General features: G+C 59.8%; 2 protein-coding genes across 6 annotated transcripts; both read right to left on the bottom strand.

Annotated features, from left to right (window-relative positions):
- Positions 1-173: 173 nt before the first annotated feature.
- VANGL2 (VANGL planar cell polarity protein 2) lies at positions 174-13,234 on the bottom strand. Of its 5 annotated transcripts, none has more exons than XM_048929372.1 (9): positions 13,206-13,234; positions 7,586-7,721; positions 5,966-6,229; positions 5,753-5,873; positions 3,523-4,130; positions 3,055-3,191; positions 2,647-2,782; positions 2,114-2,345; positions 174-1,853 (listed from the first exon to the last, which is right to left on the bottom strand). In XM_048929372.1, exons 3-9 carry the CDS (start codon positions 6,034-6,036, stop codon positions 1,593-1,595), a joined length of 1,566 nt encoding a protein of 521 aa, XP_048785329.1. In that variant the 5' UTR covers positions 6,037-6,229; positions 7,586-7,721; positions 13,206-13,234; the 3' UTR covers positions 174-1,592. The 5 variants fall into 5 exon arrangements, with proteins under 5 accessions (XP_048785329.1, XP_048785326.1, XP_048785325.1 ...); XM_048929369.1 differs by lacking the exon at positions 13,206-13,234 and adding an exon at positions 12,196-13,199; XM_048929368.1 differs by lacking the exon at positions 13,206-13,234 and adding an exon at positions 11,918-12,115.
- Positions 13,235-17,661: 4,427 nt separating this feature from the next.
- Positions 17,662-18,054, bottom strand: NHLH1 (nescient helix-loop-helix 1). Its single transcript, XM_048929290.1, has one exon. The coding sequence runs from the start codon at positions 18,052-18,054 to the stop codon at positions 17,662-17,664; it is 393 nt and encodes a 130-aa protein (XP_048785247.1).
- Positions 18,055-18,568: the final 514 nt, after the last annotated feature.

Here is an 18,568-nt window from a genome sequence, read left to right as displayed (position 1 = left end):
GTTTTTTTGGGGGTTTTTTTTTGTTTTTTTTTTTTGTTTTTTTTCCTCCCTCTACACACATGCACAAGGTCTCGGCTCCGCGGGGATTTAAGAACAACAAAAAGAAAGTTTATTCCTCTTTAAATTCCAAGAGTGGAACACCTCCCCCCCCCCCCCCTCACCCCCCCCAAACCTTCCCAAGGCCTCCACATCTGCTCTTGCTCACTGAATTCTTTTTCCTTTTCTCTTTTTTTTTGCAGTAAAACAACCCCAAATTGGGCTCCTGGCGGCACCAACCCCAAAGGGCTGCGTGTGTAAACGGGACTGGAAGCTGCACAGGGCTGAGCGGAGTCACAAAGCCACAGAAAGTCTGGAAAATAGAAGAGATTTCCAGAAAAATCCCTGGGAATTTGGGACAGTCCCCCCCCCCCTTCCCCATACACACGCTACATCCCACCCATTTTGTGCTGGGAAAGCCCTTGAAATCCACTTGGATCTGTTTTCTGCTACTGGTGCTTACTGGGAAGCCCCCAGCCCCTCGGATAGGGGGGGATGTTGTGTGTCACAGTGATGAGGTTTGGTAGCTCTCAGGGCCAAAGATGCCCAAACCTGGCTTGGGGTGACCCCCAGCATGACAAAAATGGATAAATACAGGAAACCCCCATGAGGTATTGGCAGCCCTCACACAGCTGAGGGAAGGCAGAAGCTGTGGTGCAGCCCTGAGCATTGGGGTCCCCCTGCCCCGCACCCCTGGGGGTCACCTCATCACCACCTCCATGGGACAGGAGCCGAGGAGCCCACAGAGCACGGTCCCCATGAAGAAGCCCTTTGGGGCAAGCACCAAGGCCTGGGGGTAACTTTGGGCTTGTCCCACTGCAAGCCATGGGGTGCTGCGCCCCAAATCCCACAGCCCTTCACCGGCCCTGTTGGTGGTGATGATGGACGGGTGGACTCCATGATCTTCTCCAATCTCAGTGATTCTGTGGTTCTGGCAGCCAGCACACGTTGGAATGGGGGTAACGGCCCTATGTGAGGGGTGTGCTGGGAGATGGAGGTGGGCTGGGGTACCCACAGCGCTGGGATGTTTCTCAGCTTCATCGTCAGACCTCCTGCTTCTGTGAGGAGCTCCATGCCCAAAGCAGTGGGGAGCTGAGGGTCTCCCATGGCAGCAGCACCGTGCCTGTGGGGTCTGCCCCGGCCACGGGGCAGAGAGATGGTTCCATAGCAGCCTCAGATCACAGGGGTTTGCAAAACACTCCCAAAGTGTCGTTATTACCAACCAGCCCAGACACAGGTGGTGCTTTAAGACCGGAGACGCAGCGGTCGCAGCAGAAGAGGAAGACGCAGGAGATGCTTCAGACCTGGCCACGAGCGAGGCTGCTGGTGCAGAGAACTCAGCCAAAGGTCAGCCCTTGGGGGGATGGCACTGAGATGCTGCCCGTCTGGCTGTGACACTGTGCTGTGCTGGCAGTGCCTCCTGGGGATGGCTGCGAGGAGCTGGGTGTGGGAGCGTGGGGATGGGCACCGAGCGGCCTCGTGCCAGGGATGGGGCTTGGTGCTCAGGGACCTGCACGACCCAGGCCACCCTGGAGCCCCTGCAGCGCTCTGTGTGCTCACACGGAGGTCTCAGACTGCAGCCTCATGACGAACTTGTGCGACTTGGGGTCCACAAACTCCTCCGAGAGCTTGAAAAAAGGGATCTTCTTGGCGCTGATCACCAGGCTGAAGTCGTGGCGCTTCAGCACGAAAACCACCCCGTCCTTCAGACCGTTGGTCACTGGCTCCTCGCTGACCAGCGTCCACTGCTTGGCCAGCCAGCGGTCCTTGTGGTACTGGATAGTGGGCCCGGCGCTCAGGTACCGCTCCAGGAACGCCTGCAGGAGGACAGACGTGTGAACATCACCTTCACACTGCTCACATTTCTATTTATTTGCAGCCCCGAGCTGCCCAGCAGGTCCTGCAGGAAAAGCCTCCCAGCAGCTGGGAACCTGCCCCATCCATCCCTCCCTTGCTGTCACACCCGCTTTTCCAGCTGCACAGCACAGCACTGCTCTCCCACCCCTCACCCTGATGAGAGATGCTCTCACGTGGCTGGGCAAACCCACCCCAGGATCCCCCAGCCCACTCCACACACCTTGGGTGTCATGTCGTGGGTGATGCAGAACTCAAGGTGCTGCAGGATGCTCTCCATGGTGTGGTAGGGCTGCTGCTTGGTGGTGCGCAGGTACTTCTGCATGGCCCGTGCCATGGAGGCGAAAATGGCCTGGGCTGCCTCCCGTGGGTCCATGATCTCCCGTGGGTTCTTCTGGTCCTCGTCCTGCAGACGCTTGATGTGGGTGAAAGCCTCTTCCACTGCCACCACCAGCCTGTCGAGAAACACTCATGCTGTCCCCCTTGGAGACGTCCAAAAGCCACTTGGATGTGGCCCCGTCCCCAGGAGCCTGGAGGAGCCACCTGGCACCTCACCACCCCGCAGCCCAGACTTGAACTCCAGCATCAACCCCAAAAGCACTTCACCCCAGCACCACCACCCTGCTCCAACTCCCAGCCCAGCACCTTTGGGGAGACTCAAATCTGCTCCCTCCATCCCAGCTCCCTGTGGCGGGGAGATCCTGGGATGGTTCTTTAGAGCCCCCCATAGCCCACTCCCCACTGACGTCCCCATACCTGGCGCGGCGTTTCCGCACCCTGCGCTCATGCTCTGCCTCCTCATAGTAGTACTCATTATGACTGTTGTCACGCCGGCGGGCAGCCGCAGCGATGACGGCCCGGGACTGCCCCGTGGAGTTGTTGGTGGTATTTTCTGCAGGAAAAGGGGTGAGATGTTCCCCTTCCCAGTGCTGCCAGCACAGCCCCATCCCATGGACGCGCCCGACGTGCTCCTGCTTGCAGCAGGGCGGTACTGCTGCGGCTTGGAAACCGGCACCCAGCTTGCCCGCGACAAATGCATGCAAATCCGGAGAGACCGGCTGGGAGCTCAGCATGGGATGGAGCCTGCGGGGGGTGAGGGGGGGGAAAAACACTGGGACAGGAAGAGGGGGAACAAGAGGAGAAGTCAAGGGAACGGGAGCTCACCCTCGCCGAGGGAATAGACTTTAAACCCGGACATTTTCTTGGACAGGACGGATTTTGGCAGGTTGAGGAGGGCAGGATTGTAGACTGGGAAATCGTGGTAATAGTTCTCCAGGATCCAGATGGCTGCTCGTTGGATGCTGCAGGGAGACACAGCGGGCTCAGGGCACAGAGAGCAGGTTAGCACATGGGGACAGGACAAGAGGGAGGAACAGAGCTGGCACTCCAAACACAGATCTCACTGCAGGGGACACCCGGGCACTCACAGCTCCTCCGGTCAGGGATTGCCGGAGCGCAGCAGGACGCAGCACGTGTGCATGTGCATGAACACAAACGCATACATGCAAAACACACACGAATGCAGATGTGCACACAAACGCACACGTAAAGATGCACACACACATAGGAGTGCACAAGCACCCGCACAGCCTGAACCCACCCAACCACCGGTGCCGCTCCCCAACCCCGCACCTGAGGTGCCCGACGTTGTAGAAGCGGCTGGCCCCGTCGGTGGAGCGCACGGCCTTGAGCGTGAACTGGGGCTGGAGCTGGCGCAGCTCGAGCAACACCACGGCCAGGTAGTGCACGAAGAGCAACGCGTCCACCAGCGAGACAGCGTACTGCACGATGCCCTGGTAATTGCGGTCCCGCGAGTCCAGGATGCGCACGCCGTAGAAGAGCCAGTAGGAGACGACCAGGAGGAAGACGAGCACCATGAGCAGCGCACGGAAGACGAAGACGCGCGGGAAAAAGGCCTTGGGGTGGCGAAAGAAGAGCGCCCAGCTGCCCAGCAGGAGGATGAGGAGTTTGAAGGCCACCGAGATGAAAAGCCCCTCGCAGGGCGTCCCACAGGGCTCCAGCTCCTCCCGCCACAGCAGCTGGGGCAGCAGCATGAAGGCAAGAGGGGTGAGGAAGGCGAGCAGAGCCAACGCCCCGGCCAGCGCGACGCCCAAGTGCCGTGAGCAGTCCAGGTGCGCGCTGTCCTCCATGTCCTTGGTGATGCGTGTGATGTCATCGTGTGAGATGCTGTGCTCCGACGTCCCCGTCACCACCGTGGTGGTCTCGCCCCAGTTGTCATCCTGGGGAGGGGAGAGGGTTACAAAACGTGAAGCTGCAGCACCGCGGGTCCCCACCGCAGCCCGGTGTCGTCCCGCCCCCCCAAACTCAGACCTCCAAGCCTGGCGTGCTGGCCGGAGCCATCACCCCCATTGAGCAGCCGAGGGACAGCGCTGCAGGCAGCGCCCTGCAGGAAATCCCCGTCGGAGGCTCCGTGCTGTGCTCCACCTCTCCGCCCCGCACGCGCGACGCGGCCGAGAGCGGCTCTGCAAGTGGAAGGCATTCTGTTTCCAGGCAAATCCCCTCATTAGCAGGGCCAGAGCCAACACGCCCAGCCCCGTCCTAACACAGCCGCTGCCTCCTCCTCCGTGCAGCTCCAGCACCAGGCAGAATGAGATCGGTGGTGATCGGTGCTGGCAGCCAAACGCTGGCTCCCCATGAGTGCATTTTGGGGTATGCATCTCTCCCCGGAGAATGCAGCAGTTTGCTGAGATCTTAAGCCTCTTTTCCTTATTGGTATGTTGGTTTTTTTTGCTGGTCTGCTGCTTTCTTCAGAAACATTTACTGCAAAACCTCCGTGCAAAAGATCCAGCAGCTGGCACATCCCTTCCCAAACACAGTGAGGCAGTCCTGCAGCTCAGCTGCCCCGGGTCCATTCATTTCTTTTTTATTTCCACTGAAGTCACACAGGTGTGGATATGAGCTTCATTCCCTTCCCAGTTAGCACACAAAGCTTCAGCAAAGGGAAAAGACGTCACCACACAGCCATAGGAAACACCACTCTTACACAACGAGGGTCTGTCTGTCCGTCCATCCTCTTGTTCTGCTCTGGCATAACCAAAGCTGGAGGTTCTATTGTACAAGATGAAATTGTGATTTTTGTCCTGGAATTTCCACATGCTGGAGGCTTCGTTCCATACTGCAGCAGCAGAATCACCCCCAGCAGGGGCTCTCTGGAGGGGTGGGGAGCGAAAAGGATGGAGGAGCTGGCACACAGCTTGGACCCCTCCAAGCACCCTTTGTGTCCATGCAGAGCATCGCTTCTCAGGGTCAGTGCTGCACAACTTGGGCTGAAGCAGCCCTCTGGAGGCTGCAGGTCTCGCACCACCAGCACAGAGTTCACCCAGCTGCACAAACCCGCTCGTCTGTTTGATCCTCCCAAAGCTGGAGCTGGGGTTATTAAAGCTTGGCAGGGCCAGGCGGCGTCGCCCTGCAGGCGCTGAGCAAAGAGCCGGAGTGGATCCGGAGTGAGCTGATTCCAAAGGCACCAACCCCAAGGGAGATGATCCCAAAGGCATCAATCCCAAGGGAACCGATTCTGAAGGCGTCCATCCCAAAGAAACCACTCCCAAAGGCACCAATCCCAAGAGAGCTGATTCCAGGGGAACCGATCCTGAAGGTGCTGATCCCAAGGAAACCCATCCCAAGGGAGCTGATCCCAAAGGTACCAATCCCAAGGGAACTGATTCTGAAGGCACTGATCCCATAGAAACCACTCCCAAAGGCACCAATCCCAAGAGAGCTGATCCCAAAGGCATTTTCTACCCTGGGCAGCGGGAGGGCAGCTCATGCAGCAGCCCCATCTCCTTCCACATGCCCCCCTGCCCTGACACCCACAATTCACACCCTCTCACCCCATCCTCACCCTCTCATCCCCCCGGGTCGATTCGTTGTCCAGCAGAGGCTCTCCTGGTGCTTGGATGGTCACTGACTTGTCCCCACGGCTCCCATCCCGGCTCTTGGAGCGGTGCCGATCCCTTCGGTCCCTGCAAGGCATAGGGGGGTGGGGGGGGGGAGCAAGGTGGGTGCACGTCCAGGTTGGAGTCCGAGGACCCCCCAAGCACACACCAGTCCTCACCTGTGCTTGCGGGAGCTGCGGGAGTGCCCGGATTTATAGGAGTAGCCCGAGTACTGCGACTCATTGTCCATGCTGTCGGCACGCCGGGGTTTGTGCCGCTCCACGCCGGGGGGCTTGGCTTTGCCTGACCCCGGGATGGCCACGGCCTCCTTCAGAGGGGGCTTCTTCAGGCCAAGGGGCACCTTCAGGAAGTCGACCGTCACCTTGAGGGACTCTATTTTGAATGCTGGGCTGGGCTGTGCTCGGAGAAATGGGAATGGCCGCCTGCAGGGGGAGGAAACACGGGCTCAGGGCACTGCCACGGCCCCCAGACCCACACCATGGGACTCCTGGAGTTTTGCTGCCCGTAAGCATCCCCATGGCTGCGATAGGGCCAGCACCTGCCTGCAGTCCCTATGAAACAGGAGCTCAGCAGGCAAAGGATGGAGAAATTTGGGACATTTGGGGGCATCTTGCATTTTAGACCCAAGCTGCTTCCAGGACTGCCACCTCGTACCGTGAGCTTTGAACCGAGCTCTTTCGGGCGATTTACACTTTAATGAATATCACAATCATTGTTTTAATTTTGCCAAGAGAGTGCCTGGGGTGGGAGCCAACTTTAAAAAGAAAAAAAAAAAGAAAAGAAAAAAGAGCCTGGCGCAGGCTCCAGCCCCACTCACAGTCTGGGGCTCTGCCCAAACAAGTTCCCAACACGGAGCTGCCATCTCACACTGATCAGTGCAGCCCCATGGACACAGTGAGGCTGGGGGCTCTGGGCACAAGGATGGGACCCCAGCCTCAAACTGCAGCTGTGTGCATTGGAAATGCCCATGCACACATAAGTGTGGATGCATGCGGTGTGCCCACCTATGCCTGCGTTGGGCTTTATCTCTGCTGAACTGGGAAAACAATGCATGGCTCAGGGGCTGGAGTGCTGCTCGTGCCCCATCTGCTGCAAGAGAGGGACTCAGATTGAGGGGTGGCCACAGTGATACCCCTGGGGGACATCCAGACCCACCAGGGAGGTGGCAGCCCCCTGCTTGCCTCTTCTAGATCCCTGATGACCATCAGCACCCTGACTTCCCACTCAGCCCCCCTCTCCCCACCCCAGTGCACACCAGAGCCGCCTGTGTTTGGGTGGGTAGGTTACCAGGGAAATGCTATTTGGACCAAATAAAACCCGAATGTCTTTCGGCCTCGGAGAGGGGGAGATGGGGTCGAGGAGGGGAAAAAGAAGCAAAGGGGAGTGGGGTGGGGGGGGGGGATGGACAAGGACCCCCTTTTGTCCCAGATGCTGGATGCTCGCACATTTATCACTATGGAAACAAAAGCCCCCCCATGCCGGTTGTCTAGGAGATGGCAGCGGGGCTGGGAGCTCGTCCCGGCGTCCCCAGCGAGCGATGGGGGAAGGGGCAGGGAGAAAGGGACCCCCCCTCGGCCCCCTGGAGCACCCCCCCCCTTTTTCTTCTGGGCTTTGTTGGGAGGCCGGGATCGGGTTTCTGGCAGGAACAATGCTTGGCGCAGGGGGCCATGGCTGGGCTTTTCCCCAACCCTATTCATTAGCGCCATTAAGGAGCTGGACACCGTGGGCTGGAGGAGCCACGGGGCTTGGGGACAGCTTGGGGACAGAGCAGGACTCACCAGCCGAGCTGCAGACGGGTGCTGTCCCCGTCTGAGTGGTCACCGGGGCGCGCGGGGCATCGTCAGCATGCAGAGGGGACGGCATCCAGCTGGCAAGCAATGGGGCATGGGCACTGCTCACACGTCGGGCTTCAAGCTGAGGGGAAAAAGGAAAGGGGAGTCAGGAGGGAAGGAGGATTCCTGCCCCACCACGTCCCCTCCTGTGGATCTTCACTGTGAGCATCCTAAGCAGGTCACCTCCCCGGCCACCTGCAAAGGACAAGCTCACCTCAGGGGACAGAGCCCAGCAGCCTCACAGCACAGCTCACCATGCTGTGCATCGTGCACTGTCCCCTCCCTGCTATCACCCACCCTGCTACCCTCCCTCCCACCCCCACTCAGGGAAGAACAAAGCCCCTCCTGCATCACCCATGGGTCCCGGCTCCATTCAGACCTGATCCTTCCTTGAGCCAGTATCAGGACAGGGATTTATTATTATTATTATTGCTGTTCAAAAAGAAAAGTTCACCCGGCGGGGGGGGTGGAGGGGGGGGGGGAAAGCCGGTTCGACAGCACAGGTGGAGGAGCTGGAAATGGTTCCCTTGGCTCTGCCCTCCCCTGCGCCAGCAAAGCAGTGCCGAGGGCTGGGAGCCACAGCCAGACACAGGCAAATGAGGAGGAAAACTCACTTTTCTAATAGCGAGGTGATTAACTATTAGAACAAACTCCCCAGGGGAGGAGAGGCTTTGCCATCTCTTGACATCTTCAAGTCCAGACTGGATGGCGTTTGGGATGTGGCTGCAGTGCATCATGGCTTCAAAGTGCCAAGAGCTTGGATGGGGCTGAGGGCCCCTAGCACATGGGGGCAGAAGGAGCTGCCATCTCCCCACCCCTGAGCCCATACATCTCCAACACGAACGATCCCTTGTATTCAAATGACCCCAAAAGATCCAAGTGCTTCTGTATGGGAAAGCTCTCTGATTTCAAACAGCTCCAGGGAAAAGCCCAACAAGCAAACCTGCTCTTCCTCTTCCCAGCAAGGCAGAGCAAAACGACGTTATGGGGCACTCTCTGCCCATCCCATTCACCACTGGGACTGTAAGCATCACGGAGACCATGAATGTGCAAGAGACAGAGATGGCATTTGCTGGAGGGACAAAGCATTGCTGTTTCCCACCAGAGCAGCTGAGCAGAAGCAGCAGCAGGGAACACCTGCAAAGCATGAAGGGGTGAGCATTTCTCTCCTCAGTGCAGTAAAGCATTAGGGAAACTGGGTCAAGCAGCATCACACTGGGGGCCTGGGGTCCTGGATTCCAGCGTAGGGCTCCACTGCTGCTGCAAGCCCAGAGGGCTGCCAGGGAAAACTGAGGCACAAGCAGGAAACATTATGGGACACTCAGCCATGCTTCACATAGTGACTTTTAGGCTGGCCTTGGCAAGGCTGATCCAGGAAACAGCACAACAAGCATCCCTCTGTGGGGTACCAGGTGGGCACAGGCTGTGGCTCCAGCATAGCCCCAAAAACAGACCCAATGCAGCCTCCAAACCTACAGCTCCCCACAGCCTGGGAGCCAGGGCAACTCCTGCCCTGGTGCTGGCTCTGCCAAGCCCTGCACCCAGCACATCTGCTCGCTCCACTGCATCACCACGCCTTGCTGCCTTCGCTCAATAGGCACTGGTCCCTGGGCAGCCACTGCCTTGGCTTTTTACAATGACAGTCACCACTGCCCCCCTGCGCCCCACAGTCAACAGGGACAGGAACAGAGCAGTGGCTGTGGGTGCATCCCTGGGATGCAGGAGGCTGCCAGAACACCCACAGGTGATACACAATGCAGAAAGCTCTGTGGGTGCTCTGCAAGGAAGTGGAGATGGAGAGGACCAGGCAGGAGCCATGACCACTTGGCACAGCATCTCCTCACTATGGCACAAACACAGAGCCCTCTCCCCACCTGGCACCTCCTCGTCACGTCTCCTCCTGCTGCCTGGAGCCCCATACTGGGAAGCAGCCCTTGCAAAGGGGTTGCTCTGCTCTGTCGGATGCTGAATGCCCCGAGGTGCCACCATCACGCTCCCACGGAGGACTCTGCAAACTTCCACGTGGGAAGAGATCCGTGGGCCAGCAGCTTCAGTGGGACGCACAGACAGCCCATGGGAAGACCAAGCAGCTTAATCCAATTCCCCCATGGGGTCCCATTCTGCTCTCAAATTGCTCAGCGTCAGCTTGGATGCAGAAGGTTTAATATCCTTTCCCAACTGCCAGCTTTAATTACGATCACGCGGGATTGTTACAATATCCACAGGAACGTCCTGTGAGCACCCGAGGATTCCCACTGTGCTGCAACAGACAAAGCACAGCCATCCCCCTGCTGCTGCTCCACTTCGGAGCACCCGCTGCCTCCATGCAGGTAGGAAGGGCCGTGCCAGGTGCAGAACCAGAAAATGCACCAAAAGCAAGGGATTTGCATGAGGGCTCGCTGCAAAGAGAAAACCATTTGCATTGCAAAACGTGACAGCTCCCAGGAGCCTAACTGAGCTGCACCTTTCCCTGCCCTGCAAAGCGCTCTGCTTGCTGCTGCATTGCTCCAAATGGGACAGCACTGTGGTGCTCAGCCCAGCGCAGGGCATGCAGCTCCCAGGCCATCACCATGTGCTGCTCCTGCTCCATGCGCACCCATGGAGCGACAGCCTTGTGGTCACATCAGTCCCAGATGTCCATGAGGTGCTGGGTCAGAGCAGGGCTGTGTGCTGTCCCACACCGTAGTTTTGGGGCGTTGCTTCTCCAAAAGCATCGTGGGAAGCTCCGATGCACCACAGCGATGCCACAAAGCACAGTTCCTACCCCAAAGCAACGCTCGCTGGATAAACAACGGCGCTTGGAGATGTGTTCTAGCTCTGTTTAATCCATTCCAGGTGCCTGATGCTAAATCCTGCAGGGCTGCGACGGGCAGACGGCGGTGTCCATGGCTCCAAGCTGGAAAGGCAGCACAGGACTGGGGGTGGCAGAGATGTGGTTTGGTCTCGCAGTGACTCCAGCCCCATTCCATCACCCTGTGACAGCTCCATGTGGGGCAGCCAGGTGAGGAGAGCCGTGCCTTTGCTGCTCCAGGGCCTTGCCCAACATCCCGGCCAAACAATAAAGCCATAAAGCATCCACTGGCCACACCGGCCCTCAGGAACAGAGCTGAGATCTCAGATGTGCTCAGACCGAAGACCTGGAGCTGCTTCAGCTGTGCTTGATGCTGGGAGATGAGCTCTCACCTTCCCCCATGTCCCCTCCAGCCCCATTGTCTGCGATCAGATCCAAATGAGACACCGCATCGCATCACCCAAACAGCCAAAGCAATCCTGGTGGAGGAGTGAGCACCAGCAATGCCCTTTCTGGGGTAACCCTTCCCAGCAGGGACTCCCCCGAGACAGGACAGCTTTCCTCCAACACTGCCAGCTGTGAAGCATTCCCAAAGCACCACATATCCCAGGAACGTGTGGGTACCACAAACACGGAGCCATCCCAAAGACCCCAAACCCTGCAGGGATGATGGGCGCTGCTGATGGAACAGCAGGAGGGGTCCGGGCTGCCCCATATCCCACAGTGCCAGGAGCCACGGGCACACAGCATCCCAGGCAGCTCCCACGGAGCCCTCTTGCCATGCCCCCCTCCCCCCCCCCCGGCCCGACCCAGCACTCCCCCAGCACAAAGACAACACCGGGTTGTGTGCAGATCGCATCGCGCTGGGGCTGCCCCCGAGCCCGGCTCGGTCCCAACACAATCCCAACCGCTGTGATTAAGTAACCGCCGTCCCCAGGGGCCCCGTGAAGATAATATTTAATTCTTCTCTCTTGTTATTATTTTTCTCCCCAAGCCTCCGCCTCGGTGATTACAACACGGCCTGGCGGGGGGGGTGTGGAGGGTTCAGCTCCTTGCTCCCGGAGATCGCAGCTCCACACGGGACACGGAGCTCACAGCATCGGGACAGACCGAGCCCGGCCCGAACGGGGCTGTCCCAGCAGGTGAGCGGTACCGGGCAGCCCCTACCTCACCGCTGCCCTCCCTATCCCGACCCCAGCCCCGTGCCCACCCCCGTGCCCCGCTTTGCTCAGAGGAAACACAAAGAGCTCAGGCACGGAGGGTTGAGATCCGCAATCACTGCACGGCAAAACCCAACGCCGGTCCGGCTGGGCCCGAGCATCCCCCGCGCTGCCCCCCGCGTCCCCTCCCCGCCCCGCAGCGCTTCCCCCCGCCGGGCCGCGGCCCACGGAAGTCTCCGTATCCCCCACCCCCCAACCCCTCCAGCGCACCGCTGAGCCCCGGCCCCGCCGCCCCCACCCGGCCCCCGCCCCACGCTCCGCACTCACCGCGCCCCGCACCTTTGTGCGCGTCCCCCCCGCACCGAGAGCCGCGGGATCCCGAGGCTGCGGCGGAGGAGGCGGAGGAGGAAGGAGGAGGAGAAGGAGGAGAAGAAGGCGGAGGAAGCCCCAGATCCCGGCGGAGCGGTCCCGCAGCTCCGCACTCTCCGGCCCCACCGCGCCCCGGGCCGGCAGCTCCCGCCCCGCCGGCGGCCCCGCACCGCCCCGCAGCCCCCGCCCGCGCCGACGCTGTTCCCGGCCGCTCCCCCCCCCCCCATAATGCGCACCGCCCATTGTCTCCGCGCGCCGCTCCCGGCGCCCCTCCGGGGCTCAGCACGACGGGGGGGGTCATTGTCTGATGCGGCCCCGGGGCTCCCAACCCCGGCTCCGAGGGGACGGCGCGGCTGGGGGGGGTATCCGCCCCCCCCAGGGGGTGTTGCTCTCAATGGGTGTGGGCACGGGGAGGCCCCGGCGCCGCTCCCCACCCGCGGGGGCTCCCATCCGCCCCAGCGGAGACCTTGGATGAGCAGAGTTCCTTTGCACAGGGACAAGATTTTTGTCCGTTGGGAGGCGACCTGGAGGGGTCTTGGGTTGTGCTTCCCACTCCCAGCTTTTTTGCCCCAGCTCTGGGTGCTTTTGGGGCTGGAGCGTGAACAAATAGCTTTGCGTGGCCTCCCCATAAGTCTGCCCCTATGAAAGCTGCATGCAGCACGGTGACCAGGGCTGCCCGGCTCAGTCCATGTCCATCATAACCAGAGCAGAGCATCCAGCTGAAGGCGCTGGTGCAGGGCCCAGCTCTGAGCTGAGCGAGAGCACCTGGAAGCCCCAGGAACGAGGAGGTTACTCAGCTGAACTCCGCAGGGAACGGATAGGGCTACAAGGGGAAGCACGTAGAGACAAACCCCACCCTCTGGGAGAAGGAATGCAGGCAACCAACGAGGAAAGAGCAGGCTGAGCCCTGCAGAGCCCTTACGCCAGGATTTGGGGTCCCCAGGGGGGCAACGAGGAACAAGCACTCGGAATAAGCACTCAGCAGCAGCTCCGCCCCCCCAACCCCAAGAAACGAGGTAGGAAAGCAGCAAGCTCTGCTCCCCCCATCTATTGGTGCATCGGGGGTGCCCCAAATCCTCTATCAGCTGAAAGTGCGCCCCCCCTCCTCCCCCCCAAAATGGGCTGGGTACACTCCCGCGGAACCTCCTGCAAACCCAGGTCCTACTGGAGGACAATTGCCAGGCTCTGAGCCTAAACTGGGGGGTGAGCAAAGGGGGGACCCCCACCCCAAAAAAGAAATGCATACAGCGAGGATACCACGGTGGGGGGCACGCCCGCTGCCTGGAACAGCCGCCCTGGGAGCGCGGCCCTTTATATCAATGGGAAACTGGGATGGGAGGGGGCCGGGCCGCCCCCCCCCACGCCGCCCAATGGAGAGCCGCGCTGCCCTCCCGGTGCACACCATTGGCGAGATTTAAATGGCTTGTTTGGCCTTAAAGGGGAGGGAAGAGGCGTTAGGAGATGAGTTTAGGGATTTTTTTTTCTTTTTTCTTTTTTTCCACCCGGATGCTGTGCTGGTTATAGGCTGGAGGCCCTCATGGTCACCCGTCCCCCCCCGTCCCTCCCCCCCTTCTCCATGCCACTATGATAGAGGCGTTGGGCAGGTGGTGCCTGGCAGCGTTTCTTCCCCGCAACCCTCCAGAGCACATGGCTGGGAGCGGGGAGGAGGATGGAAAGGGCAGCTGGGGGATCCTTCAGCCGCACCGTTTGTCCCTCCTTCCGTCTCTCATCCAGGAGAAACCAGCCCTGCGTTTTGTTTTTTACCTTTGGGTGACACAGTGCCCGTCCTCTGGGGTTGCTGGGGATAATTCTGTCTGTATTGTATAATAGCGATGCTGCATCCAGCAGCAGTCCTGGAGATGGATCCTGGCTCGTTCGGGTCCTAGCTCAGAGCTGGGGAAAAGGAGGGGGGGGGGGGGGGGGGGGAGGGGTCACTGTCACCCTTATACGTGGCTCAGTGGCTGGATTGGGGCTTTAGGGCTTGCTATGGGATGGGTGCCTCACTGTTCTCCCCTCCCTTCCCCCTGCAGCCAGCTGCCCCGGGCTGTCCTCCGGCTCCAGGAGTGATTAATGGGCCCTGGGAGCTCATTCCTGGCCAGCTGGGGGTGCAGGAGCCTCCTTGCCATCTGGGAAGGGCTGCATTGTTCCACCTGGTGATTTACAGGGTCTGTCCCCTCTCTTACATCCCACATCAGGCAGGTTATGGCACTGGGGCTCAGTAGTGTAGCACACACCTCTTGGGGACAGTGGTGTCCCCAGCATCAGCTCTGTGATGTCTCATCCTGGAAATCTCCTCCAAAGAACCTTTATTCCTCACCTCATGTTATAGGGAGGGTCCCTGAAACCCCTCTCTTTGCCACCACCCCAAAGGCTGCACCCCGGCAGGTTTGGCCCCAGGACCCTACCTGTGTCACAGCTGCATTTGTTGCTCCATGGGGACAAAGAGAGGACCCCAAGCAAACAGCTCAGGAAGTCTGGGAGTCCTGGAAAGCAGCATCCTGGATCAGAAGCATCCACACCACCTTCCCCCCATCCCACAGCACTGATGTTTGTCTGCAAGGCCCTGGGGCAGCACAGTCTGGATTGCCCTCGTGACCGCAGCCCCACAGCTGCAACTAAACCTGGGGACACCCGGTGCTGAGCAGCTGTGCACCCCCTCCCCTGGATCCCTGATCTGCGCCGATGTCATCATCATCATCGCTCACCTCTGCTCATGTCATCATCTCTCATCTCTGCCAGTGTTATCACCGCACCAGTGCAAGGCCCCAGATGGCTTTCCCTGCTCTGAAAGAAAGGGATTCTGCTCTCTGTTCATCCCAGCATCATCCCTTCAGGTCCAGCATTGCCCCTCTGTGGACCCCGAGAGCACTGCTGGCTGCTGCGAGCGCTGGGGCAGCTTTGGGAACATCCCCCAGGATGGCCCCCCCCCCCCCCCCCCCCCCCTTCTCACCACCCAGCCTGGGGTGCCAGCAGCCGGCGTCAGCCTATAGGACCCTGTCGTGGGGACCCAGCAGATGGCACTGCCGCCTCACGTAGAGGAGATGGGGATGCAGCTGCTGCCTGTGGTGACATCCATGGGGTCAAGGCCACCTGCTGGGGGCACGCCAGGCCCTGGCAGACTGCGACGAAGGGATTGCTTCCCCTTTCCCAAAGTGGGTTGTGCCCTCCTGCACCGCTTCTCTTGGGGGACAGGGAGCAGCAGGGAGGTGGTTTCATGCAAGTCCCCTTTTTGGCACATTTGGGGCTATTTTGCATGGTTCCTTTTCAAATTGTTGGGTGAAGGCTTCCCTGTGCAAACATCTACCTGCGCACTCAGTATCATCTGGAGAATACGAAGGGATGGATACGTGCATGGAGAGAGCAGGAAGCAGCAGTGGGAGCAGAGACAGAGCAGGGAAGCACCCAGGGAGCAGAGACCCCGAGCACAAAGAGCGGATGAGGGACCCGATCTGTCTGAGGCAACAGTGAGGCCGGGAGGAGAGTGAATGAGCATGAAGTGCTGCCATTGTGCGTGGCACAATGAGGACCATATGTCAGGGCCGGGGCTGGCAGCCGGGGACAACGGAGGTCTGGGAGCCATGCAGGGGCTCAAGCTCCCCTTACTTCATCCCCACCTCCATGCTGGTGGGGAGGGATGGGATGGAGATGTGTCCGGTGAGTGGGGCAGGTTGGGAGTGCTGGGGGCACCTCCGATCTCCATCAGCTGCCATTGCCCCCGGCTCCCCCTCTTTCCCTGCCTCCTTCCCCTGCTCCCTCCCCATCTTTATTATTTCCCCTTTGACGCATCTCCGTTGAGCCGAGCGGCTGCCGAGGCCAATTGATTATATGAAGAAATTTGGAGCAAGTCGACGAACAGCTGCAGCCTGCCCCCCGGGGGATGCTCGGGAGCAGCGCAGACAAAGGAGCCGCAAACTTGCTTCCCCACATCACACGGGGTGGGCTGAGGGAGCAGGAGGGCATCGGGGGCTCGTGGGGACAGGGCAGGGGACGTGGAGAGGGAACAGAGGGGCGCAGGGAAGTGATGTTGGCTATGGAGCTGAGGTTGTGCTGATCGCTCAGGGAGAGCGAAGGTGGCTCAGTTGGGGATGCTGGTGCTTGGAGCAGATGTCCCCATCTCTCTTCTGACACTGGGGGGGATGCTCATCACATTGCCACCACCGCCTCCAGAACCCCGCGGCTGCTGGGAGGTGGTGGTCAGAAAGAAAGTTAAAAGGAAAGAAGAAGGGAAGCGGGCACTCTGAGTTCAGGATCTCTTTTGCTGGCAGTTTAATTCATTTCCCCCTCCCCGACTTCCTTGTGAACTCATAAGTAATAAATCCTCACACAGTCCGAACAGCCGAGATGAATGCACATTGGGGCACACGGGGGTGGGTTGGGCTGCTTTCCACCGTGGTCGTTTCTGTTTGTTTGTTTGCTTCCTAAAGATTCCTTTCCGAAAAGTGCACAACACAGCAAATAAATAATAACATTTATCAATAAATTAATTCAATAAATATCCTCGTGGTGCAGGGGTGTGGGCTGAGTGGAGGGGACGGGTGGGCTGCCCTGCTTTGTGCATGTCCCTTGGGGGATGCCACATCCCCAAGCACGTCCCATGGGATGAGGGCAGCGCTGGGGATGCAGGGAGATGGGGTCTGGAGCTGTGGGCAGTGCAAGGATGGGGATGGAGCTGGGCCATGTCCCACCCTGCAGTGAGCAGCACACTGCCTTTGGGCACAGCGGGCACTTTCTGCTCTGTCCTGGTCCCTGTGGAGCTCTGCTCGTGCTCCTGCCACCGCCAGTGCAAAATTAACTCTTAGAAAATAAAGGGGGAGGCAGAGGAAGATGCAGGGTGTGAAGATTGCTCCGGGGTTCTCAGGGATGTTGGTGCAAAGAGGGTTTGTAAAGGGCCAGGGGTTCCATGCTCACTCTGCTCAGAGCTGAGGGCGGTGCAGGAAAGGATGCACAGCTCTGGGATGAGGTGCTCCCGCAGTGGAAGGCATTTGGGGAGGTTGGGTGTGCAGCAGAAGGACTCAGCCAGGCCCCAGGTGACAGCAGCTCCAGCCAAACATAGGCCAGTGTGGCCTCAACACTGTGCAGCTGTCCATGGTGCATTGTGGCCGGATCCTGCCCTACATCTGCAGCACTCTTGAGCACTCTGTGCCCCACCAGGATGGAGCTGGAGGGGCTTCTCTGTGCACAGGGCAGAGTGCTGGGGAGGTGGGCTGGTCCCCAGGTGGTGTCCTGTGGCCGGAGGGGCAGATGGATGGGACTTGGTGCCTCATGGGGGCAGTTTGTGGCTCGTAGAATAGAGGCGGGTGAAGATGGAGCTGGTCATGGCTGTGGGGATGGACGGATGTGGGCTCAGGATCCTGCTGGCGCTATCAGCGGGACATGCAGCAGAAGGACAGACAGACGTTGGGAACAGACGGGCTTCAGGCAGCAGGTCCAGCAGGACAGACAGACGTCTGATGGGCTGAACAGCCTGCTCTGGCTCAGGCAGGACAGACAGACAGATGGATGTGGGCTTGGTGGTGGGGAGATGCAGTTTGGATAGAGGCAGAGTGGGCAGATGGGATTCTGTCCATCCAAGCAGTCAAACAGATGCAGGTGCAGCGCGGTTGGGTCACATCTGGACAGACGTACTCAAGCCCTCGGCCCAGCATGTTTGGGTTGGAGACGGATGGGTGGCCGGACAGACAAACAGACACAAGCTGGGAAGCTCAGACATCCAACACGTGGTTCAGGTAGGAGATGTAGCAGATGGCCAGGCGGAGGATCTCGATCTTGGAGAGCTTCTTGTCGGGCGGCAGCGTGGGCAGCAGCTTGCGCAGCTCGGCGAAGGCCATGTTGAAGGCTTCCACGCGGATGCGCTCCCTCGTGGCGTGGGCCGTTCGGTATTTGGCCGTGGCTCGTCGCCGCCGTCGCCGTTCCTCCCTGCTCAGGTGCTGCAGGTCCTTCTTCACCGCCTCCCCCTGCTCAGCCCCGCGGGGCTGCGGGCACAACGCGACGCCGGACTCCTCTGCGCTGCCCACGCGGCCGCAGTCGCTGAAGACGGATTCGGGCTCGGAGTGAGCGGGTGGGAGGTCGAGCTCTGTCTGCTCTGAGTTGAGCATGGTGGGTGCAGATGGATGGACGGAAGGACAGATGGACAGATGCTGAGCTGAGGATGGAGCCAGGTGAAGCGAATCCACTGGGACAGGACCTCCAGCTCACAGCACAGCCCCACTGGCTCTCCTCCTCCTCCTCCTCATCACACGGCGTCTCTGCACAACTTCAGATTGTTTCCCTTTTTCTTGCTGGAGGGGCGATGGCAATCAACTGAGAGAAAGACAGGATGCATAAAAATACAACAAAAATACAAACATCAGCAGCTCTTGAGCAGCTGAACCGGGCTGGGGGCTGTCAGGTGTCAGAACCGAGCTGCAAAACAGAGAGAGGGGCTCAGGGTTGGGAGGGGGGAAGCATGGACAAAGTTGTGCCCCTCCCTGCTCCATGGTGGTGGCTGGGGAATGGGGATAAACAGGGACAGGGAAGGGGATGGGGAAAGGGGAAAAGGGAAAGGGGAAAAGGGAAAGGGGAAAAGGGAAAGGGGGAAAGGGGGAAAGGGGGAAAGCGGAAAGGCGGAAA

Source organism: Lagopus muta, chromosome 29, assembly GCF_023343835.1.
Source record: "Lagopus muta isolate bLagMut1 chromosome 29, bLagMut1 primary, whole genome shotgun sequence".
In the NCBI taxonomy this organism is placed as follows: Eukaryota; Metazoa; Chordata; class Aves; order Galliformes; family Phasianidae; genus Lagopus; species Lagopus muta.
This window is presented reverse-complemented; position numbering and strand designations above follow the sequence as displayed.